The sequence below is a fragment of the Mercenaria mercenaria genome, chromosome 4, assembly GCF_021730395.1.
Source record: "Mercenaria mercenaria strain notata chromosome 4, MADL_Memer_1, whole genome shotgun sequence".
Taxonomy (NCBI): domain Eukaryota; kingdom Metazoa; phylum Mollusca; class Bivalvia; order Venerida; family Veneridae; genus Mercenaria; species Mercenaria mercenaria.
Genome location: NC_069364.1, coordinates 24,698,971 through 24,724,399, shown reverse-complemented (window position 1 = coordinate 24,724,399; position 25,429 = coordinate 24,698,971). Strand labels below are relative to the sequence as shown.

Below are 25,429 nucleotides of genomic sequence, written 5' to 3'. Positions count from 1 at the left end.
GGAGGGTGAGGGAGCACAACAACCTTTTCCTGCTTCAGAAAGTCTTGTACAATAGACGCCTTGTGCGATGACACATTGTCATGTAGCGATCTGGCATTGGCCAAACTAGTTGCGGGTCTTCGATGTTTGAAATATTTCTTCAGTTTTCGAAGAACTTTAGTCTTGTTAAACTTCGCATTTACGGATTTGCCTTTAGGTACAGCAACCTGAATGGCAGGACCCTGAGTTGTGAAGATTATGGCATACATTACCTTCTTGACACTCATGGTCCGCTTTGCAATGCATGGTCATTTGCTAGACTTTATTGCCCATATTTGTTCTGAATCTTTCGTTTGGGCTCACAAAAGTGAACCCATGTCTCGTCACCAGCGACGACAATTGCGAAAGACCGTGCATTGTAATTTGGGAACTGTTTAAGCAACAATTTTGCGTATTACACGCGTGCCTTTTTCTGCTCATCTGTCAACAGATGGGGAATCCATCTAGCACAGATCTTTCTCATTTTTAAATTAAGTTTCAGAATTGTATGAGCTGCTCCTAATGAGATGCCAACCATACTAGCTATTTGCCTAGCGGTGTATCTTGCATCAGTAGCAACTATTTCTTTCACTCTAGCAACCATCTTGGCAGACGTTGCTGTTTTCGGCCGACGGCCATGTGGTGCATCTTCTGTTGAAACTAACCCACATTTGAATTTCTCAAACCAACGAATAACTGTCGAAAAAGACATTTCATTATGCCCATAAACAGAACATATTTCATCAAAAATGTCTTTACACCCTATGCCAAGAATACAACGATTCTTAATATAGGACCGTATTTCAACGGCGTACGCTGACCTTCTTCCAACCATTTTTGTATTAGTATACACGAGTAGGCAATGTTTAGCGAGCGATAAACACAGCTAAAGTGAACGGATTTTAATGGGTGTGGTAAAGCTAACATGTTTATCTACCCAATTATCTTAATTTTCTCGTGATTTTCGCATTATTGAAAGAGATAACGTTCTAGATGCATTCATATTTGGACACTCTTCGTATCTATATTTTGCATAAAATTAAAATGTACTTGTTGGATTTTTGAAGCATCCTGTCTGTAATATTTTTCCGTTACAGCTTCTTTTTGTTGTGGGCCTACTTTGCAAATCCGTGGCTCTGAGGCTGTTTTTGTGGTGCTCTGAGTTTCCGAAAAATCTACCCTTACCTATTGTCTTTTTTACATATAATACAACGTTTTTATGAAAATTAAGCCTACAACAGTGTTTTCTTGTTTAAAGCGGTTCGGTGTTCATATATTGAAACTTGTTATTCATATTTATACACTGTTTGTATAGACGTGATATGATTGATGACGTTGAAACAAAAAAGTATAGAAAAAGACAATAAGGACAAAGCATAGGCAAATAATGTGTCACCGACTTGTAACTGTCAGAGGTAAAATTACCACATGAGCCCTTTTCTCCAACATGTCCCAATTCTTCTATTTGCTTTTGTGTGCCATTGGACTACAAAAGTTGTAAACGACTAAAGTTCAATTCATTTGTTGCCTAAGAATGCACATTTATTCGTACAATATATTATTGTGAATTCCTTATTCTACAATTATCAGTGATTGGCCCTGTTTGATATTGCACATACTTGTTATCTTGTCGTGAAATCCGTAGTATTTAATACACATATGAAGAGAAACGCTATGCCCTGTCCGCAGAAGTTACTCATAAGTTGAAGAATAATCAGATTCATTTCATCACACGTGTTAGCACCTTCCATTCACACGAATATTGTATAGCACATGCTATTCCCTAAGCAGGCGCAGCTTAGATACAAATACTAACAATCCAAATGTGTTTTCTAAGAAAGAAAAAACTATGTACAGTGTTTGCCTATCCATTTCCGTGATTTGTGTCCTCTTCTGCCTGCTACAAACAGACTGGTGTGTATCTTATCACTATAATGGTATCTACGTAACCACAATTCATTTTTTTAATGAAATAGAAAACAGTCATTTACTTGATATACAGAAACAAACTTAAACATAATTATGGTCAAATAGGTACCCGTTAAAGCACTACGTTACGATTCGGCAAGATTCATAATGTTATTGCAATGCTCAATACAATCAGCGCTCATATAGAAAAAAAAAACTTTTATGTCCTGTAAAACAGTAATGTAATCATTTTAAAGAGATATGATTTTGAGTTGTAAATTTAATATTATAGTGGGAATAAGGTAAGTAATTTATTCATTTGCGATGGAAACATACTTTAATCAACTTGTTGAATTTATTAAATTATTATATTAACTCATAAAATACACTAGTATACAAGTCGTATCAACCTTAAAACCAATTCCTTGAAATATATGATCAGTTTAAACTGTATTATATATCTCACATACGAAAAAGTATTTAAAACGAAAATTCTATTAGGGGTATCATTAAAAACATGTGGGTACATTTTGACTTTCTATTAGATAAATCTTGATTTCTAATGGGTACGTCTTGTTTTTGGTACATCCTGACACGCTCCCCTTTGAAGACTAACCAATTTTAGAGGCTGACGGTTGCCTTCTACTTCAGATTATTTATTTCAGGGACGGATTACTGATGTAAACAGGAGTTTGTTGTCCCTAGAAGCTAAAATAAAAAAAGAACCAATGTCCACAGATGTGCCTGAAACTTCTGTGAAAAGGGTATGTTATAATTTTGCTTCCAGTATAATTTTTGTAAAGCAAGAAGCTAGTGAAAATCTATTTCAGTGGATCGGTTTGGTTGCATTTATCTATATTTTTGTCACATTGTTACAATATATTCAGTTTCTGCACTTGTTGCCAATTGAGAACTGCTCTGTTTTTAGCTCACCTGAGCATGAAGTGCTCATAGTGAGCTATTGTTACTGATGAACGTCCGTTGTCCATCGTACATCAAAAATTTCTTTAAACCACATCAGAAACAACAACATCTGAAAACTGTTTGACACTTATGATCATCTAGAGACCTATAGCCAACTTTGGTTGCTATGGTAACTTATTTGGAAAAAAAAACATTAAAATATAAAATTCTATTGAACTTATGGTACACAAATACGCAATTTAGGGTCGTCATGACCATCTTGTTAATATAAAAATAATACATAATATTGTCCTAACATCTTCCTGAACGTTGACTGCCACCTTGGTCGAGTGGTTATGTAAACCGACTTCAAATCATTGTAACCTGTCACTGATAATTTCATGAATTTGAGCAATGGTGATGATCTTTGTGTGAGAAAGTTGGCCATTTCATTCGGAGAATGGGGGTGTAGTACTAGTACTTCCCGGGAATGATGGTAAGGTAAAATGCCCACCTGACATACAGTAGGCATTGTAACTAAAAATACAAACTTCAAGTAGGCACTGTCTATTTAAGATATCTTTGTAGCTAACTGCATCAATGTCCGCAGTCTAAAATAATATTTCAGATATCATTTTCTGGAAAAAGAATTTTTTGAGCTGAAAAAAGGATTCTGAGTAAAATATCTGGAAAAAATAGTGACAACTCCACTAAAATGTTATCATACTTAGGTGGCTATGTATATAGTATCTCATGCAAAGCATGCACTTCTTTCCTCTAGGCCCGAACAAATCATGCATTAATACAGATCGGCTCACGCGGAAACTCCACTTTCCGTTTTTACTCGAAGGAAAAATCTTACATACCTAGGAATTACTCCGAGTACTGTCTTATTTTGACTGGAAGTACCGACTGTTATAGTTTTATTACTTAAGCGGAATTTCGTAGAGTCACTTCGAAAAATTACTTGACGGAACTCTGAGTCGAAACTACGCACTGTCAGGTAACACTATATTATGTATTGTTTTTTTACGGTCACTCCTCGCGACTCCGAGTCTGTAATAAGCAATTAAACGGTCATTTCGAGTGCCGGGAGATGATTTCACGAAACTTCGAGGCAGTATTCCCATACCTTCGTGGAATTTTATATGATTATCTTGTTCTTTTTACTGTTTAATATTTGTGAATTTATATATTGGAAAAGTTTCCGGCCATGCAAACAAGATTAAGAAGTAAATTTATGTAAAATGAACTAAATTATTAATCATATAAAAGCAAACAAACTTTCAAATGCCCGCAGTTAAAAAAAAGTGATTTGTTAAATTTTGATATTGAAATAGTTTCTGACTTTGCAAATTTAATTTAGAAATAAAGTTATATAAAGTGCACTTAGTTAAGTATAATTTACAACTAGATAAACGTTAAAATATCATCCTCTAAAAAGCATATTGTTTAGTATGATATTGAAACACTTTCTGACTATGCCTTTTAAATTATAAATAAATTTAAGTAAAATTGACATGCATGTAATTTAAGAATTATTTAACTAGCCATACTTTCAAATAACTGCCGTTAAATGGTAGTGATTTGTTCAATATTATATCAAAATAGTTTCTGACAGTGCAAATTAAATTTAGAAATAAAGTTATGTAAAATGGACTAAATTAAAAACTATATACAACTAGATAAACTTTAATATACTGGCCAATAAAGAATACTGATCTTTATAATGAAAATCACAGGAGAAATGCATATTTTTCGTGATAAAAGTGGTCTTTTTTTTATTTTTTGGAAGGAATTATAAACAGGAGAAAGAAATTACTGCCGTATCCATTCAAAAGGTCATAAAATATTTTAAGTGAACAGAAACATCTGGTTTATTTTAATGTAAAAAAGGATACTACTATTATTATTATTATTCCAAACTGTTGTTCGCGTATCACTGTGTAAAATATAGTTATCCTGCTCCAAATAATCTGAAATCTCTCCTCGAAGTTATGCAAAGACCCATGTAATTATTACGTCTGTTTATCTATGTCAGTTAGTTGTAAGTGGGTGTGTGTGTTTGTCTTTTGGTACATGAATGTCTGCGCTACTGTGGTTAAAGTTGTAGTGTAACTGTGATTAAGGAAAGTAGCATTCCTGTTGTATACTCATCCTTGTTCTACTTTCCCCATTCAACCCCCTAACCCCCCCCCCCACCACCCCCTCTATCTATACTTTGCATAAGATTAAAATGTACTTCTTGGATTTTTGAAGCAGTTATCTGTGATTGGCCCTGTTTGATATTGCACATACTTGTTATCTAAAAGAAGTCGTGAAATCCATAGTATTTGATATACATATGAAGAAAAAAGCTATGCACTGTCCGCAGGATCAAGCTTTGAACAAGTTACTCATATGTTGAAGAATATTCGAATTCATTTCATCACACGTGTTAGCACCTTCCATTCACACGAATATTGTATAGTACTTGCTATTTCCTAAGCAGGCGCAGCTTAAATACAAATACTAATAATCCAAATGTGTTCCCTTTGTATACTCATCCTTGTCGTTATTGCAATGCTTAATATCATCAGCGCTCATATAGATAAAACTTTATGTTCTGTAAAATAGTAATGTAAAATTTTTAGAGATATATGATTTTGAGTTGTAAATTTAAGATTATAGTGGGAGTAAAATATGTAATTTGTTCATTTGTTATGAAAACATACTTTAATGAACGTGCTGAATTTATTAAATTATTATATTAACTCATAAAATACACTTGTATACAAGTCGTATTAACCTTAAACGCAATTCTTTGAAATATATGATCAGTTTAAACTTTATTATATATTTCACATAAGAAAACAGTATTTAAAATAAAAGATTATGGGTATCACTAAAATCATGTGGGTACATTTCGACTTTTTATTAGGTACATCTTGATTTCTAATGGGTACGTTTTGTTTTTCGTACATCCTGACACGCCCCCCTTTGAAGACTAACCAATTTTAGAGGCTGTTTGCCTTCTACTTCAGATTATTTATTTCAGGGATGGATTGATGATGTAAACAAGAGTTTGTTGTCCCTAGACGCTAAGATAAAAATAGAACCAGTGTCCACACATGTCCCTGAAACTTCTGCGAAAAGGGTATCTTATAATTTTGTTTCCAGTATAATTTTCGTAAAGCAAGAAGCTAGTAAAAACTATTTCAGTGGATCGGTTCGGTTGCATTTATCTATATTTTTGCCACATTGTTACACTATATTCAGTTTCTGCACCTGTTGCCAACTGAGAACTGATCTGTTTTTAGCTCACCTGAGCATGAAGTGCTCATAGTTAGCTATTGCTACTGATGAATGTCCATTATCCATCGTACATCAAAAATTTCTTTAAACCACATCTGAACAACGACATCTGAAAACTGTTTGACATTTATGATCATCTAGAGACCTATAGCCAAATTTGGTTGCTATGGTAATTATTTGGAAAAAAACATTAAAATATAAAATTCTATTGAACTTTTGGTACACAAATACGCAATTTAGGGTTGTCATGGCCATCTTGTTAATATGAAAATAATATATAATATTGTCCTAACATCTTCCTGAACGTTGACTGCCACCTTGGTCGAGTGGTTATGTAAACCGACTTCAAATCAATGTAACCTGTCACTGATGATGATCGTGAATTTGAGCAATGGTGATGATCTTTGTGTGAGAAAGTTGGCCATTTCATTCGGAGAATAGGGGTCTAGTACTGGTACTTCCCGGGAATGATGGTAAGGTAAAATGCCCACCTGACATACAGTAGGCATTGTAACTAAAAATACAAACTTCAAGTAGGCACTGTCTATTTAAGATATCTTTGTAGCTAACTGCATCAATGTCCGCAGTCTAAAATAATATTTCAGATATCATTTTCTGGAAAAAGAGTTTTTTTGAGCTGAAAAATTGATTCTGAGTAAAATATCTGGACAAAATAGTGACAACTCCGCTAAAACTTTATCATACTTAGGTGTCTATGTACATAGTATCTCATGCAAAGCATGCACTTCTTTCCTCTAGGCCCGAAAAAAATCATGCATTATTAAAGATCGGCTCACGCGGAAACCCCACTTTCCGTTTTTACTCGAAGGAAAAATCTTACATAGCTAGGAATTACACCGAGTACTGTCTTATTTTTACTGAAAGTACCGACTGTTATAGTTTTATTACTTTAGCGGAATTTCGTAGAGTCACTTCGAAACATTACTTTACGGAACTCTGAGTCGAAACTACGCACTGTCAGGTAACACTATATTATGTATTGTTATTTTATGGTCACTCCGCGCGACTCCGAGTCTGTAATAAGCAATTAAACGGTCATTTCGAGTGCCGCGAGATGATTTCATGAAACTTCGAGGCAGTATTCCCATACCTTGGTGGACTTTTCTTTATGATTATCTTGTTATTTTTACTGTTGAATATTTGTGAATTTATATATTGGAAAAGTTTCCGGCCATGCAAACAAGATTAAGAAGTAAATTTATGTAAAATGAACTAAATTATTAATCATATAAAAGCAAACAAACTTTCAAATGCCCGCAGTTAAAAAAAGTGATTTGTTAAATTTTGATATTGAAATAGTTTCTGACTTTGCAAATTTAATTTAGAAATAAAGTTATATAAAGTGCACTAAGTTAAGTATAATTTACAACTAGATAAACGTTAAAATATCATCCTCTAAAAAGTATATTGTTAAGTATGATATTGAAACACTTTCTGACTATGCCTTTTAAATTATAAATAAATTTAAGTAAAATTGACATGCATGTAATTTACGAATTATGTAACTAACCATACTTTCAAATAACTGCCGTTAAATGGTAGTGATTTGTGCAATATTATATCAAAATAGTTTCTGACAGTGCAAATTAAATTTAGAAATAAAGTTATGTAAAATGGACTAAATTAAAAACTACATAAAACTAGATAAACTTTAATATACTGGCCAATAAAGCATACTGATCTTTATAATGAAAATCACAGGAGAAATACATATTTTTCGTGACAACAGTGGTCTTTTTTTATTTCTTGGAAGGAATTATAAAAAGGAGAAAGAAATTACTGCCGTATCCATTCAAAAGGTCATAAAATATTTTAAATGAACAGAAACATCTGGTTTATTTTAATGTAAAAAAGGATACTACTTTTATTATTATTATTCCAAAATGTTGTTCGCGTATCACTATGTAAAATATAGTTATCCTGCTCCAAATAATCTGAAATCTCTCCTCGAAGTTATGCGAAGACCCATGTAATTATTACGTCTGTTTATCTATGTCAGTTAATTGTAAGTGGGTGTGTGTGTTTGTCTTTTGATACATGAATGTCTGCGCTACTGTGGTTAAAGTTGTAGTGTAACTGTGATTAAGGAAAGTAGCATTCCCTTTGTATACTCATCCTTGTTCTACTTTCCCCATTCACCACCCCCCCTCCCCCACCCTCTGTCTATATTTTGCATAAGATTAAAATGTACTTCTTGGATTTTTGAAGCAATTATCAGTGATTGGCCCTGTTTGATATTGCACATACTTGTTATCTAAAAGAAGTCGTGAAATCCATAGTATTTGATACACATATGAATTAAAAAGCTATGCACTTTCCGCAGGATCAAGCTTTGAACAAGTTACTCATATGTTGAAGAATATTCACATTCATTTCATCACACGTGTTAGCACCTTCCATTTACACGAATAGTGTATAGTACTTGCTATTTCCTAAGCAGGCGCAGCTTAAATACAAATACTAATAATCCAAATGTGTTACCTAAGACAAAACTGTATACAGTTTTTGCATAGCCATAATTATGGTCAAATAGGTACCCCTTAAGGCCCTACATTACGATTCGGCAAGATTCATAATGTTATTGCAATGCTTAATATCATCAGCGCTCATATAGAAAAAACTTTATGTTCTGTAAAACAGAGATATAATTATGATTTTGAGTTGTAAATTTAAGATTATAGTGGGAGTAAAATATGTAATTTGTTCATTTGTGATGAAAACATACTTTAATGAACTTGTTGAATTTATTAAATTATTATATTAACTCATAGAATACACTTGTATACAAGTCGTATTAACCTTAAACGCAATTCTTTGAAATATATGATCAGTTTAAACTGTGTTATATATTTCACATAAGAAAACAGTATTTAAAATAAAAGATTATGGGTATCACTAAAATCATGTGGGTACATTTCGACTTTTTATTAGGTACATCTTGATTTCTAATGGGTACGTTTTGTTTTTCGTACGTCCTGTTACGCGCCCCTTTGAAGACAAACCAATTTTAGAGGCTGTTTGTTTTCGCTGTTTGCCTTCTACTTCAGATTATTAGTCCCCTACTGGTTGAAAACCAGTTTCGGGGACTATAGGAATGCGCTTTTCCGTCATTCTGTCATTCCGTCATTCTGTCATTCCGTCCGTCCGCAATTTCGTGTCCGGTCCATAACTCTTTTATCCATGAAGGGATTTTAATATTACTTGGCACAAATGTTCCCCATGATGAGACGACGTGTCATGCGCAAAACCCGGACCCTTAGCTTAAAGGTCAAGGTCACAATTGGAGGTCAAAGGTCAACATGGCTTTTTTCCTGTCCGGTCCATAACTATCCCATCCATGAAGGGATTTTAATATCACTTGGCACAATTGTACCTCGTAATAAGATGATGTGTCATGCATAACTTTGAGACCCCTAACTCAAAGGTCAAGGTCACACTTAGCAGTCAAATGTTAACATGGCATGAACAGGGTCTGTTTCGTGTCCGGTCCATAACTCTTTCACCAATGAAGCGATTTTAATGTTACTTGTCATAAATGTTCCCCATGATAAGACGACGTGTCATGCGCAAAACCTGCACCCCTAGCTCAAAGGTCAAGGTCACAGTTTAAGGTCAAACGTCAACAGGGCTTTTTTCCGGTCCGGTCCATAATTCTCCCATCTATGAAGGGATTTTAATATCAATTGACACAGTTGTACCTCATAATAAGACGATGTGTCGTGCACAACTTTCAGACCCCTAGCTCAAAGGTCAAGGTCACACTTAGCTGTCAAATGTTAACATGACATTGAACAGGGTCTGTTTCCTGTCCGGTCCATAACTCTGTCATTCATTAAGGGATTTCAGTATTACTTAGCACAGATGTTCCCCATGATGAGACAACATGTCCTGCGCAAATGCCGGAGCCCTTGCTCAAAGGTCAAGGTCACCATCGGGGGACAAATGTCAATAGGGCTTTTTTCCTGTCCGGTCCATAACTCTGCCATCCATGAAGGGATTTTGATATTACTTAACACAAATGTGCCTAATGATGAGGCAACATGTCACGCGCAAAATCCGGACCCCTAGCTCAAAAATCAAGGTCACAATTGGAGGCCAAAGGTCAATAGGGTTTTTTTCCTGTCCGGTCCAGAACTTTGTCATCCATCAAGGGATTACAATATTACTTGGCATAAATGTTCCCCATGTTGAGACGCCGTGTCATGCGCAACACCTAGAACCCTAGCTTAAAGGTCAAGGTCACACTTTGAGATCAAAGGTCAATAGGATTTTTTTCCTGTCCGGTGTATAACTTTGTCATGCAAAACAGGATTTGAATATCAGTTGGCACAAACATTTCCCTGGATGAGACAAGATGTTGTGCGCAAAGCCCCGGCTCTAGGTCTAAGGTCAAGGTCATACTAAGAGGTTAAATGTCAAATTCAAGAATGACTTTGTCCGGAGCATTTCTTCTTCATGCATGGAGGGATTTTGATGTAACTTGGCAGAAATGTTCACCACTTTGAGGCACACTTTTTTTAAGAATTATGTCCCTTTGTTGTTACTATAAATAGATTTTATTGTAACTTTTTTATTACTGGCCATAGGGAAAAATTGAGACCACTTTTCTGTGGTACAACATGCACGGTACATCCAAATTTTAGGTGTATTTTGATCTATGTCTACTGGTAAAGAGTATCTTGTGGACTTACATTTTATAGATTTTTTTTAGGGTTTATTTCACTTTGTTGTTACTATACATATCTTTTATGATAACTTTTTGTACAATGTATAATCGGCCAAAAAAAAAAATCCAAATGAAAACAACTGTACGTTTTTATATATGCAAATTTTAATCCAAGTGCTTTGTTATATTTTATTGTATATATAGTACAATATTGTTCATACATCATTGACAGATATCAGTTCATTATTTTATACTGCAGAAGAGAAAATCAGGTGCCTTCTAGTAGGGGACTTTGTATTGCATGGCAATACTTCATTCACTTGTTTATTTCAGGGATGGAATGCTGATGTAAACAAGAGTTTGTTGTCCCTAGACGCTAAGATAAAAATAGAACCAGTGTCCACACATGTCCCTGAAACTTCTGCGAAAAGGGTATGTTATAATTTTGCTTCCAGTATAATTTTCGTAAAGCAAGAAGCTAGTGAAAACTATTTCAGTGGATCGGTTTGGTTGCATTTATCTATATTTTTGTCACATTGTTACACTATATTCAGTTTCTGCACTTGTTGCCAACTGAGAACTGATCTGTTTTTAGCTCACCTGAGCATGAAGTGCTCATAGTTAGCTATTGCTACTGATGAATGTCCATTGCCCATCGTACATCAAAAATGTCTTTAAACCACATCTGAACAACGACATCTGAAAACTGTTTGACATTTATGATCATCTAGAGACCTATAGACAAGTTTGGTTGCTATGCGAACTTATTTGGAGAAAAACGTTAAAAATTCATGAAATTGTATTGAACTTATGGCACACAAATGCGGAAATTAGAGTTGTCATGGCCATCTTGTTAATTATATAGAAATGATACATAATAATGCCCTAACATTTCCTGATTGTTGATTGCCACCTTGGTGGAGTAATTAGGTAAAATAGAGGAAAGTGGAAACTTCACAGGTCGCTCAACACGACAAAAACGAAAATGTTGCAGGCTCGGTTTGATTGAGCCTGTTCATGGACGGTAGTGGAAATGTATGCTATCGTCAACACCCTCTAGCCCCGGGTTGAGCAGAACTCAACATTTATACATGCTAAAAGTACAAAAAGCAATTTAGAGTCATCCGCAGATGTATTCAAACGGCGGTGAACCGACTTCAAATCATTGTAACCTGTCACTGATGATGATCATGAATTTGAGCAATGGTGATGACCATGTCTCTTTGTGTGAGAAAGTTGGCCATTTCATCTGGAGAATAGGGGTCTAGTACTGGTACTTCCCGGGAATGATGGTAAGGTAAAATGCCCACCTGACATACAGTAGGCATTGTTACTAAAATACAAACTTCAAGTAGGCACTGTCTATTTTAGATATATGTGTAGCTAACTTCATCAAAGTACGCAGTCTAAAAAATATTTCAGGTATCATTTTCTGGAAAATAGGTTTCTTTTAACTGAAAAGAAAATGATTCTAAGTAAAATATATGGAAACGATAGAGACAACTTCGCTAAAACAGTATTGTAGGCTTAGGTGGCTATGTACATAGTATGTCATGCAAAGTATGCACTTTTTTCCTCTAGGCCCGAAAAAAATCATGCATTATTACAGATCGGCTGACGCGGAAAACTAAGTTTCCATTTTTCCTTGAAGGAAAAATCTTGCATAGCGAGGAATTACTCGAAGTACCGCCATTTCCTGAGTCAAAACTATACACTGTCAGGTAACACTATATTATGTACCGGTATTTTATGGCCGCTCCGCGCGACTCCAAGTCTGTAATAAACAATTAAACGGTCATTTCGAGTGCCGCGAGATGATTTCACGAAACTTCGAGGCAGTATTCCCTTACCTGGGTGGAATTTTTATATGATTATCTTGTTTGAAATAGTTTCTGACCATGCGAACTAGATTAAGAAGTAAATTTATGTAATATGAACTAAATTATTAATCATATAAAACCAAACAAACTTTCAAATGCCCGCGGTTAAAGAAAAGTGATTTGTTAAATTTTTAGATTGAAATAGTTTCTGACATTGCAGATTTAATTTAGAAATAAAGTTATGTAAAATGCATTAAGTTAAGAATAATTTATAACTAAATAAACTTTGAAATACCATCCGCTAAAAAGTAAATTGTTAAGTATGATATTGAAACACTTCCTGACTATGCCTTTTAAATTATAAATAAATTTAAGTAAAACTGACATAATTTAAGAATTACAAATGTATATAACTAACCAAATTTTCAAATAACTGCTGTTAAATGGTAGTGATTTGTTCAATATTATATTAAAATAGCTTCTGACAGTGCAAATTAAATTTAGAAGTAAATTTATGTAAAATGGACTAAATTCAAAACTATATAAAACTAGATAAACTTTAATATCCTGGCCAATAAAGAATAGTGATTTTTATGATGAAAGCCATAAGAGAATGCTTATTTTTCATGATGAAAATGGTCTTTCTTTTATTTTTTTGGAAGGAATCATAAGAAGGAGAAAAATATTACTGTCGTATCCATTCAAAAAGACATAAAAAATTTTAAGTAAAAATCTGGTTTATTCTAATGTAAAAAAGGTATTTAAAAAAAGTATTATTATTCACAAATGTTGTTCGCATATCATTATGTAAAATATAACTATCCTGCTCCAAATAATCTAAAATCTGTCCTCGAAGTTACTCGAAGAACCATTTAAATTTGTATATGTACATTGTAATTATATATTCGTCTCGGAGTCACTCGAAAGAATTCCGTAAAATGACTCGGAAACAAAAGTAACAAATACAGGTGTGTATTCCGCTAATTGGATTACATGTCGAGTCACTCTAAGAATATCCTTTGAGTGACTTCGCATAAATCTTCGGAGTCAGATAGCGAAATTAGCTGACTCGAAGAAACTTAGAGTCGTAGCCTTGTTACTCGTTTTGGCCATCCTCCGAGGATCGAGCAGAATGGGTTTTCCGCGTGCGCTGGTCTGTAATAGCAATAATGGCAAAGATCAACACTGTGAAAAGACACTTATGTAAGGATCAAATCATTTAATGCTCTAGGGGAAAGTGTGACATTTCACAAGGTAAAATATGTTGAGACAGCTATTGCTGGAGAAAGAATGATCTCTGCTACCCACATATATGCGTCAAAGTATGGGAAAATATCTAGAGATATGAGCAAAAATCGAAGAAAACAAATGTTAACCATATTGCAAAGGTGTGTCGCGCTTATGATCAGGGTCTCTAAGGTCAAGGTCAATGTCTCAAAATGATGTGTGATTGTTTTTTCGTGTCCGGACCATATCGTTTTGGCACATGGATAGATTTTGAAATAAGTTTGCACAAATGTTCATGTAATCCCAAGGGTGTTTCGTGTCAGTGACCCAGATCTCTTGGATCAAGATCAGGGTCACAATTTGACATATCGGTTTTCTGTATGCAGTCATTATTTTTGTTTTTGTTGTTTATATATGGATTTAGAAGTCATTGTGTGTAAATAGCTATTTTAGCTATTTTAGCCTGAGGACATGCCATGTGCATGATCCGGGTCTTTCGGGTCAAGGTCAAGGTTATTATTTATTTTTTTATTTATTTTGCGCAGACACTTGTAGCATTCTTATGCACGCTTCGGTGTGTGTGTGTGGGGGGTGGGGGGGGGGGGGGGGGGTGTGCAGCTCTTCTTTACCTATTTTTCCACCAAAAACATCTTTACATTTTACTGATTTCATATTGATCAGATGTGATACACATTTTGCTTTGATTCAGTATGTAATAAAGATGTTCAAAAAGACCAAATATTGTAAGCGTGATGAAGAAAATATGAAATGAAATTGAAAAATAAGTTAAGATGAAAATAAAAAATAATCAGAATAGCAATATACTTGTATATCAATAAATAAATAAAATGCAAAAGGTGAAAATGGAAGTCATTTACGTTGCAGAGTGTCATAAACATTTCAGGGGGTTTCCAAGTTTGAGTCCCAGGTTATGACAATTTGATAACACAAACAATTGTAAATCAGTTGTTGATTCGTGAAAATGAACGCTTAATACAAAATAATGACGTCAGCAAAATGGTTTAAGGAATACGAGTATGGATATAAGCAAACGGTTTGACAATTTGCGTTATATTTATTATAATTCAGAGATTTCAAGACTTTTTCATCAGAAAAAAGAAAATAAAGGACTCGTTTGATAGTATAAAACCAGAAAAGATGCGAATTGATAAATCAAACCAAGAGGATACATACTTTGACATGCATTTGCCAAACAGAGGTAAACTTTTGAAATAATGTGTTTTGTATTGAAATGAATTTGAACTTTGCTTACCAATGTAGATATATGCATGCATGTAATATCTAACTTTTGCGATAAGAATACATAAACGCTTGATTGTCTTGCTTTGATATTTCATTCACTGACAAAATCAGGCAGACAGGTATCATACCTGTGATATAAAACTATATATCACCCTGCTGTTTAATACTAAATTCAGTCTGAATTTCTATATTACTGTTTTCATTAGCAAATGGATCACTGTTACAATGAAATGGTTACCAACGTAACGAGCACCCTACAAATGCAGAGTTTGACTCGATTCGAATGAGCTGCGTAGCATATTCAACTCTTTTGCAACATGATATGACAATAGAATACAACGTAGAGGTCGCGAAACGACTAGTTCTGCTTCATGTATAATATTTGACCAACACTACATGTAATCTAACTAATACCGCGTTTTATGTCGAGTTCAGCACTGGATACCAGTAAAATTGCTGAAAACCACATTTATAATCAAGTGATTCCACTAAAGCTACAGTAACACATACGGATATGTCCGTGCGTTGAGGTACGGTGCGGGTAGGATTAGTCTGTGGGTGTATAACTACGGAGCAGTACGTCTTAGTACGGGAAAAGTGGTGAGAAACGGGAAACAAACAAAACAATACAGGACGCGAATAAGTACGGATAGGTACGAGGTACTACGTTGAATTACGTTTTACTGCGCCTTGCAACTTGCCCAGCGCACGGACGGGTCTGCAGTAAACTACGTTGAACTATGCTTAAGTACGAGCAGCCTTGGATAACTACGTTCAGCTACGGCGAGGTACGTAACAGCAGGAAAAACTACGTTTAAGTACGTTTAAGTACGGATAAATAAGTTTACGCCAAGTTGGACTAAAGTCAAGCTCAAATGGCTACGGTTCGCTCAAACTTTTGTGCATGTTCAAAAGTTGGAGAAACTTGCAAGTTTGGAATAAGTTTTGAATACGTTTTGACCACGTTTTGGTACGGATTAATACGAATGACTACTCTGTGGTACGGCTCAGGTACGGATCGATACGGATTACTACGTTTCTGTCCGTAGCTAGACGTAGCTATCCGCGCCGTATGTGTGACTGGGGTATTACTTGTGAAGCAATTAACCTTATCACCTTAGCAGTAAAATTCCTGGCCCCTGTAAAGTTATGGGGCCACAGGGTCATCACAATAAATAGTGATATATTGTGATGTATTTGTATCAGGATCATTTTGATATGTACATGTATTTTTACAGCTTGAATCTCATGATTACAAAAAGAAGTTGATGTTTATAATTCAACATAGTGCAAATTATTTTTAAAAAGAAGTGGTTATTTATAGTTTCAAAATTGTGGCAAATGAAAACTTCAAGTAAAATTATTATATATCTTATGCATTTTGTATTTTCTAATTAAGTTAGTCTATATCATCTGAAAATATAAAGAATACTACTTACATGAATTTCCATATTCTATTTTCTAATTTAACTGCATGATCAAGATCATGCATAGAGCATCATGTTGCGTTTTTAAAAACAGGAATAAACATTTATTTTTAGGTTCATTTACTAAAAAGGTATTAAAGGCACTGGCCTTCAGAATTTGGCTACAATTGACCAATCTTATGATATATATTAGAGCGTGCGTTTTAAACTAACTCAAAAATGCCAAATCAAGAAAAGAAAAGAAACAAGAGTCGGGAATCGAACCCGAGCAATAAATATTTTCTTGCAGTCTTGACCAATACACCACAGACTGGAATAAATACTTAACGGTCGTTAAATATAAAGTTTTATAATTAAGGCTGTTTATCGAAGATGGCCCATTTCAAACGTTTTTCAATTTTGAATGAAAAAATCAGCAAAAACAACTAATTCTTATGTGTTTCAATAATTTATAATCGGTCAATAATTAAGTTTCAAAGCCTTCTTAAGAAACATAAAGCAATAATTTCCTGATATCTAAAAACCTGTTAAGGACGTATGCTAGAATTTGGTGCGAAAATTTTTCCAATAACAGAATTTCTTCAAACTTTGGATATTGAAGGACAATCATCTAAGAAACAAAAAAAAATGCAATAAAAATCATAGGTCACCGGTATCGAAAAAGAGTTATCTGCCCTTGAAAACGGCATTTCCCCCAAAAATGATTTCGAAGAAAAAAATGTATCTTTAATTTAGATGTTGCGGTTTTGAAAGTTTGATACTGAGATATACCAATAAATATTTACATAATATTTATAATTTAATAACTGTTCAGCGAAATATAGTACAGTCCAACTTGGTTCAAGTGCTCCAACTTGCTCGGCCAATGGAAATTTATTCGAGACGACTCTGAGGTCAAGGATTAATCTGTTCTTTCCATTATTTCTTACTGCCACTGTAAGCGGATTAACTATATAAAGAAAATAAGGAATACATTTGCACAATTCAATCAAATTTCTGTCCAATAAAACGGTGATAGCTTCACTTACGAATTCACCGTTATTCAAGGCTGAAATTTTATAATTATTATTAAAAAGGAATTTTATAGCCTTATGAAATAGTGTCTAGCACAAAATTATTTGCACCTTTGATTGCCAAAATTCTATATTTTCTTTTGAACGACCCCTAACTTAAATATCCTTTTGACCAGATTCGTACTCACAATAGTTAATTTGAAATAGAATCGTCTGCATCAAAGTTCTTAGAATTTAGAGGAAAATACTCATCTTCCAAAGAATCTGGTTCTGTAGACCACTGTTTCTTGACAGCAAGTTGACCTGGTCTGACGTCACCGTTAGTGATCAAACGACTGGTCTGGAGGAGAAGTTGTTGTAGCCTCGAAAAGACCTGCCGCCCCTGTTGGCGGGAAATGCGGGCAAGTTGTCTGGTTGACAACGAAAAGAAGAAAAGTTGCTGAATAAAGCACCAGAAGTAGTCGTTGAAGAAGGCATCTTGCGAGCCGATTGAAGACGTTTGACGGACTTCGATTTACGTTTCTTGATACTATAGTTAGTCTGATGTTTGGCCTTACGAAGTTTAATTTCATCTTCTGAATCGCTGGTGAGCGGATTGGCTGTATAACAGTTCACCGTCTCCCAACCACCTTCGGATGTGTCAGCGATGCGAATTAACTTTTGACGTTGTCTGGCCTTCTCCAGGGCCTCGGTAATTACTTAACGGTAGTATTGAAATGTCCTATTATCAATAGCCCAGATAGCCTGGTTTAAACAATCCAGTAATTCATAATTGAATACGTACTGTACTTGTTGCCCTGACGTTTCCACTGAATGTCAATGTCTGACTTCAATTTCTTCACTTCTTTGCCAACTGAAGCACTGCAACCTCAAAGCTCTTCCCTCACTCAAAGAAACAACGTCCTGTCGCTGTTGGTTTAGCTGGCAAGAAATGTTGTACAATTGTTTCTGAATGCCGGAATCTTGCAATGGCGGAGACCGATTATCGTTTGACATGTTGACGATCGACTGTCCAAGCGCTGAGTGAACTGACCATGCTATGTTAGAATACACGTGCTCATCAGTGCGCGAAATTAACGCCTCACCCTCGTCCGCTAGGAACGATAAGAGGGGCAATAATTTTCTTCTAATTCACTGCGTTTAACAGCAGAAAATTATATATTTTTACAGAAAACAAATTATGAAAATAACACAGACAATTGACAATTCTAAAATTGCGAATTTCTAGTTTGATCCCTTAGTCATTTGATTTAAAAGTTGGATAAACCAAAGTGTTGTATCTTTGATTATGACTGCATACATTGCATCCTGTAGGCAGATGAATATCCTAAATTTTGTTACTAATTTTCAATCTTTTTATAAGTGTTGCCTGAAATATGTAGTAAAACCCTAATATACAGTTTCCTTTTTGCGTGAGTTTATTTTATATAGGAAGAAAAGGACATTTACAAAATGAAATCAATAAAATGGCGTTTTTCTAAAAAACATCTTTCAAAATGGGCAACCAGAATTTTGAAAACAACATTTAATTATAGCTCAAACTAATTCGTCTGACAGAAAAGATCAAAATTGAATTGATATGAATAGCTGATTATTTAGTATATTTAAAGATATCTATTAATCATTAATTAGAGAAACTATTTCTATCGGAAGATGATTTGCATTTCAACTTGCACGTGGCGTTTTGGCTGTTGTAACAATGAAAAGTCTAAAGATTAAAATAAAGATTAAAAGTAATTCATTTGGATTTTAACATCTGGCAAATGGATTTGTCAGAAGTCCATTTGTAGCTTACGTCCGTCTAAACGCACGAAAATAGCATTTAGTTTTTTATTAATGTTCATCCAGAAGTAAGTGGATATTTTATACATATATTATTTACTGTGTATGAAAGTGTATAAATGTTCCAAAACTAGGAGACGTAACAAAACATTTTACATCAACCTTGGTTTTATTTTTAGCTCGACAATTCAAAGAATAGATAGAGCTATTAGACTTACCCATGCTTCGGCGTCGGCGTCGGTGTCACTTTCATAATCTGACATACAGTGTACTAGTTCCATAACTCTATTTTGCATTTTTACAAAATTATTCCCCTTTTTAGACTAAGCAGGGTTTTCTTTTATTAAGTTTTTATATGTAATGGGAATGGACTGAAACTTCACACGCATGTCCACTATCATGAGCTGATATGCATTGTACAGGTTCCACAACTCTATTTTACTTTTTACAAAATTGTGCCCCTTTTCCGACTTAGAAATTTTGGGTTAAGGTTTTGTATGTAAGCAGCTATCTCAGAACTCACTTCGCACACTTGTTTTATGATCCGACATACTATGCACAGGTTCCATAACCCTACTTTGCATTTTTACAACATTACTCTCCTTTTTTGACTTAGCAGTTTTTGTTCAAGTTTTTGTATGTAAGTTAGTATCTCAGTACCCGCTAATTGAAATGGATTGAAACTTCACACACTTGTCGACTGTCATGAGCTGATATGCATTGTACAGGTTCCATAACCCTTTTTTGCAATTTTACGAAATTATGCCCTTTTTCGACTTTTATATTTATTCAATTGATAAGGCTGTTGAATAGGCGAGATTCCTCTGACATTTATGCTACAAATAATTGATGACAACAATAAAAACTGTTTTTACTAGTAACCAATTGCCATTTGATAAGGTTACTATGACTTTGTGGCACACCTACTACATTGATTAACAAATAAACAAACCTTATAAAAGGAAGATACATAGTAATGATGAAGGAGTGCAATATTTAAACATTTTTACCATCATTGGAGCGGATTGTTACAGGTATCATTTTTCTTACAAGCATATACAAATGTAGTATTTTTCGTCTTGATAATAATATTTACAATTAGGGTTCAGCAAAATACTTAAAACCGTTTTCTTACCATAAGAAAAGTAAATTTATAACACACAGGCAATTAAATTTATGTGGACAGCCTTAACAAATTATAGCACATCTAGTATTAGGCCCAAATGCTTGAGAATAGAACTGTTATCCGGCGGTGAACCGAGTGGAATAATTTATCTAAATTAGGATCTAGTCTTCCCGCTGTGAAACTGATGGGTTGATATTCCAAGTAGGTCGTTCGAGTTGAGTCAAACTTTGCAAATGTGGTATCCGCCGTACAAGTACCCGTGATGTACCTGTTTGAACCCCCCAAAATGCTCAAAAGAATTGGACTGTATGGAATTGCGAAGGAATACTGTACAATACATGTTTATCTATATACTTAAAAGTTTTATGTGCTATTGCCTTTTTGTGTTTGTGTGTGTGGAGGGGGTTGGAGGGGGGTGGGGGGAGGGTGTGCTCAGTGCCAATTTTCAACAGTATTTCAGTTATGTAACTTAACCAGTGTTCTTGGATTCTGTACCAGTACCAACTAGTTCTTCAGAGTTGATCTCTGGGCGAATGATTTAAGACACGATGTTTTATATCAAATCTTCCGAGAGAACATGCTCTTCGCCCGGGGATCGAACTTACGATCCTCATCTTATTGAGCTAAGCGGGCGGTCATGTGATTTTGCAGCAGAAAACCATGAATACACTGTATCAAATACGGTGACCTATTTTATGCTTCTAGATGAAATTCACATTATTGTTTTCTTTTTATCCCGTCACTTGCAGTATTTTCGACCCGATCTCAGGGTGCCGTATATCTTTTTTGATATACCGTCAGTTGACACGTGACAGTGATATACGGTCAGTTGATCATGTGACCTTATGATCGATATTGTTGTCATAAGAAATTTTGCATTGAAACCATCACCATTGTGTTGGAAATGTCCGAACTAAGAAAATGAGTGGTCAAATAATGAGTTTTTATTCAAAAGCGAAGAAGTTATTGCGATTTTGTCGGTGATTACGTCATTATATAAGTGACGTCATTACGAATATGACGTCATTAAAACGGTTGTCGCACACTTATTTTTGTAAAATTGCCAAATATCGGAAAATGAAGAAATGACAAGATAAATAGAATAATAGGTTAGTGCCTAAGATGGAGAAAGTTTATCTGGCTCGGCTCCGGACGTTATCAGGTTCGCCTTCGGCTCACCCGATAACCTCCTCCACCTCGCCTCTCTCATCTACGGCACTAACCTATTATTCTCTACATAACATTTACCAATATAATTACCAGATTCGTTTAAGATTTGCGGCATACGCAGGTTCGAATGAAACGAATTTGCCCACTCAGCTGACATGGACCAAACATTCAAGATGAGCGGTTAGTATAGGTGGATGATCCGGCGTTCATTGTCTATCGATCGTCCACAAGTCTAGTGGTCGTAAGTTTGATCCAATCCTAATGAAACTTGTTCTGAATGTTTGCCTTAATAAACTCAGGGAGAAATTTGTACTCTGTCAGCTGAGGTCAAAACTTAGGTTACCAAATCAAATCATAGGAAAACCTTGCTAAAACTCAAACGGCCAAGTTTTCTACCCAATGTACGTGAAACCTGGTCAGCATGTCTGTTTTGTCGAAATCTAAGCCAAATTTAAAACTTGATCATCTGAAATAAAAATGTCGGTCAATAGTTCAGATCATAGAAGAACTTTGATAGCACCTTAGCAGTCATATTATCTACCTGATAAAAATGAAACTTGGGAAATTGTGTTTTTATATTGAGGTCAAATCTGAAACAGTGTTAACTATGTTAAAGAAATATTCCACTAGATATAATCATAGAAAAAACCTACGTACCTCATAAGTCACATATTTTACCCGACACTTGGTCGGAAATGTGTGTCTTTACGAAAGATGATATGTCAAGTTTGAAATTGGGTTAGCTTAAGTTACAAACTAGGTTACTAGTTCGAATGATATAAAACCGTTGTTAACACTCCAGATGCCACATTTTCTACCTGGTAAGCACGAAAACGGATCGGAATGTGTCTTTATTGTCACCCGTCTTTTTCGAAGAAAAAAAGGGGAACATAGAAATCGGCTAGGTCCTTTCGTCCTTCCTTCCGTCCGTCCGTGCGTGCGTCCGTTCGTCCGAAAAAAATTGTGATGCGCCTAGCTCAAAAAGTTTTTGACATATAAATCGATGAAAGCTCGCATGAGCCTTTATCATGATATGAACTTGTGCACCTCTTATTTTTATCCCCTACGAAGGCAGAAAGATATAGTTTTGGCGTCGTCCGCCTTTCAGTTCGTCCGGAGCCATATCTAAGAAGCGGTTTGGAATATTCAAATAAAACTTCTATACATGTTCACCGCTTTACGGTAATGCGGCCCGTCAAGTTTTAGTCAGATTGCCTAAGTAACATCAGAGGTATGGTCCTTAGTAGTTTCTAGTGTTAACTATATAGGGTACTATAAATTTGGCAATTTCTTCTTTATAACGTATGACGTATTTGACCTAGTTCTATGAAACTTAAGCTGAGTTTAGATCACCTTAAGGTGGTAGTGCACACACAATTTCGCCAGGATCTCTTTAGTAACTTTTTGCGCTTTAATTGTTTAAATATCCACATATTTGAACATAACAAACTAACTAATTGGTAGAGTTTTATTAAACTTTCATTTTTCCATGAACATTTATTATCAACGTGAAGTTGTTTACCCACACCAGGTCACCTCCGCCGCCCTGGTCGCACACCCTCTCCCTCCCCACACCACCCCACATTTTTTCATTTTTTCGTTTTTTAAACCTTAAACCCTTCTTGAATATTTATCAACATGCAAAGTTGTACCCTTTCCCAACCTCGCTCCTCCGCCCAGTCACCCCCAACAACCCGATCATGCGCCCCGAATTCTTTTTTTCATTCCTGAAGTTTTTATTTTTTCAAACCTTCAATGAATATTTATCAACATGTGAAGTTGAAACCCCACCTCCCCCACACACACACCTCATCACCACCCATTTCTTCTTACTTGCTTGTGCTCTCTTACGGACTTCTGTTCTGTTAAATACAAATGTAATAAAATTATTTGCTTCTAAGTAACATTCTTTACCTTTTTCAGATATATTTCTCTGCCATTCCTGATCACAAACCCATTCGGCGGGGGCTACCAATTCATCGAATTTGCTTGTTCGTCTGGATCCGCCCGCCCCCTGCATTTCTAGAGTTATGGCCCCTGAAATAGTAAAAAATGTACATTTTCACCCTGTGACGCGCCTAGCTCAAAACGTATTTCATATAAATTGATGAAACCTTGCAAGAGTCTTTTTCCAGATATGAACTTGCGTACCTCCTACTTATCGTCTGGCTCCACCCCCTATTTCCAGAGTTATGGTCCCTGAATAGTCAAAAATGCACATTTTTACCTTGGGATGCGATTAACTCAAAAAGTATTTCATATAAATTGATGAAACCTATTATTGGTCTTTATCATGATATTAACTTTCGCACCTCCTATTTTTCCGTCTGGCTTCGCCCCCTATTTCCAGAGTTATGAACCCTGAAATAGTCAAAAATGCACATTTGCACATTGTGACACGACCAGCTTAGAAAGTATTTGATATAAATTAATAATTGAATGAAATTGCGTATTGTCTTTATCATGATATAAACTTTCGCACCTCCTATTTTTCATCTGGTTTCACCCCTATTTCAAAAGTAAATCATGATGTGACCTTGCACACTTGGCATTCTTTATGAGATTTTAGATCTAATTACAGAGTTACGGCCCTTGAAAAAAAACTAAATAGTGAATATTTTGTTTGTGATGCTCATAGCTTAAAACGTATATGTCCTAGAATAATGGATTTGTATGGATCAAGATTTGTAGCTGACATAACAAACAATTATCTTGCCAAATGTCAGTCAATATTTTTAGTCAGTATGTGTATTTACATAAATTCATTCTTTGGTCTGTCTGTCTGTCTGCAGAAGCAGACCGCTCATTGAGGTCAAGAGAAGTGGCCATTTTCCTGTTGTCTTCCTTTTATACTTTTACCCCGGTCTTTAAATGTGTGTCTACTTGATATATTCTTAAACACTGGAAGGATTTTCATAAAACAAGCATCTACCTTGTCAAGACGATATGCAGAGGGCAAAATCCAGGTCACTAGGTCCAAGGTTAAGGTCACCCTTCAATGTTAAAGGTCATAATCACAATGATTTACTTTCCTTGCATTAAAATGGCTTCTGTGGATATTAATCACCTTCAGTGATGGCTCAAATTTGAATTTAGTAATATCGCTTGATGTAGCTTGTAAGAAAAAGAAGTATTCCCTCTATAACCAGTAATTTTCCCACACTTAAACTTTTTTTTCTATTTTGGTGACCAAATGAGATTTGTAAAAATTGGCGTCATATGAAATTAAATTATCAGTTTTTTTATTTACTTGTCTCCTCAAATTTGTAAAACTTTGTGTAGAAATTTATTTATGGACTTGATTCACATGCCTAGCCATAAACTTTAGATGTATCTTTAACTTCTTTTGACAGAATGGCTGCTTTGATATTACTGAATGAATCTTGAACTATGTTGTATTTTATTGAGTGTAAGACATAAAGAAATGCAGTAGAATAATTTGTCTTCTTTTCCATAGACTTTAATGCTACAGTATCATATTTAGAAACACCAAATTCCTCTGGTAAACGAAAAGGTTCAAATAACGATGATGGTGATGACGGTGACAAGAGTAATGATGAAGGTGATGTTACTAAGTCTTCTAGATCTTCAAAGAAAAAGTTCAAGAGGGTAAGAAAATACTATAGCAATGAAAGAGTACAAGTCTTCGAGGGTTACCAGCTCAGAGCAAGACTATGTTTTGTGAACCTCATTAGCTCAGTGCTTAGTAGACTGACTATAATAGTTGAAGGTCATTGGTTTAAAATCCGCTAAGCTCAATAGGGAGAGCGCTGATCTACGGTTCGCGGGGT

The 25,429-nt window shown here is 35.1% G+C and overlaps 1 protein-coding gene across 1 annotated transcript in view; it reads left to right on the top strand.

Annotated features, from left to right (window-relative positions):
* The window catches only part of LOC123551165 (uncharacterized), a 61,223-nt gene that overhangs the window by 25,764 nt on the left and 10,030 nt on the right, over nt 1-25,429 (top strand). The window contains exons 10-13 of the mRNA XM_053542091.1: nt 2,592-2,690; nt 11,144-11,242; nt 14,947-15,076; nt 25,123-25,247. Coding sequence (XP_053398066.1) covers nt 2,592-2,690; nt 11,144-11,242; nt 14,947-15,076; nt 25,123-25,247 — 453 coding nt within the window. The remainder of the gene's footprint in view (nt 1-2,591; nt 2,691-11,143; nt 11,243-14,946; nt 15,077-25,122; nt 25,248-25,429) is intronic.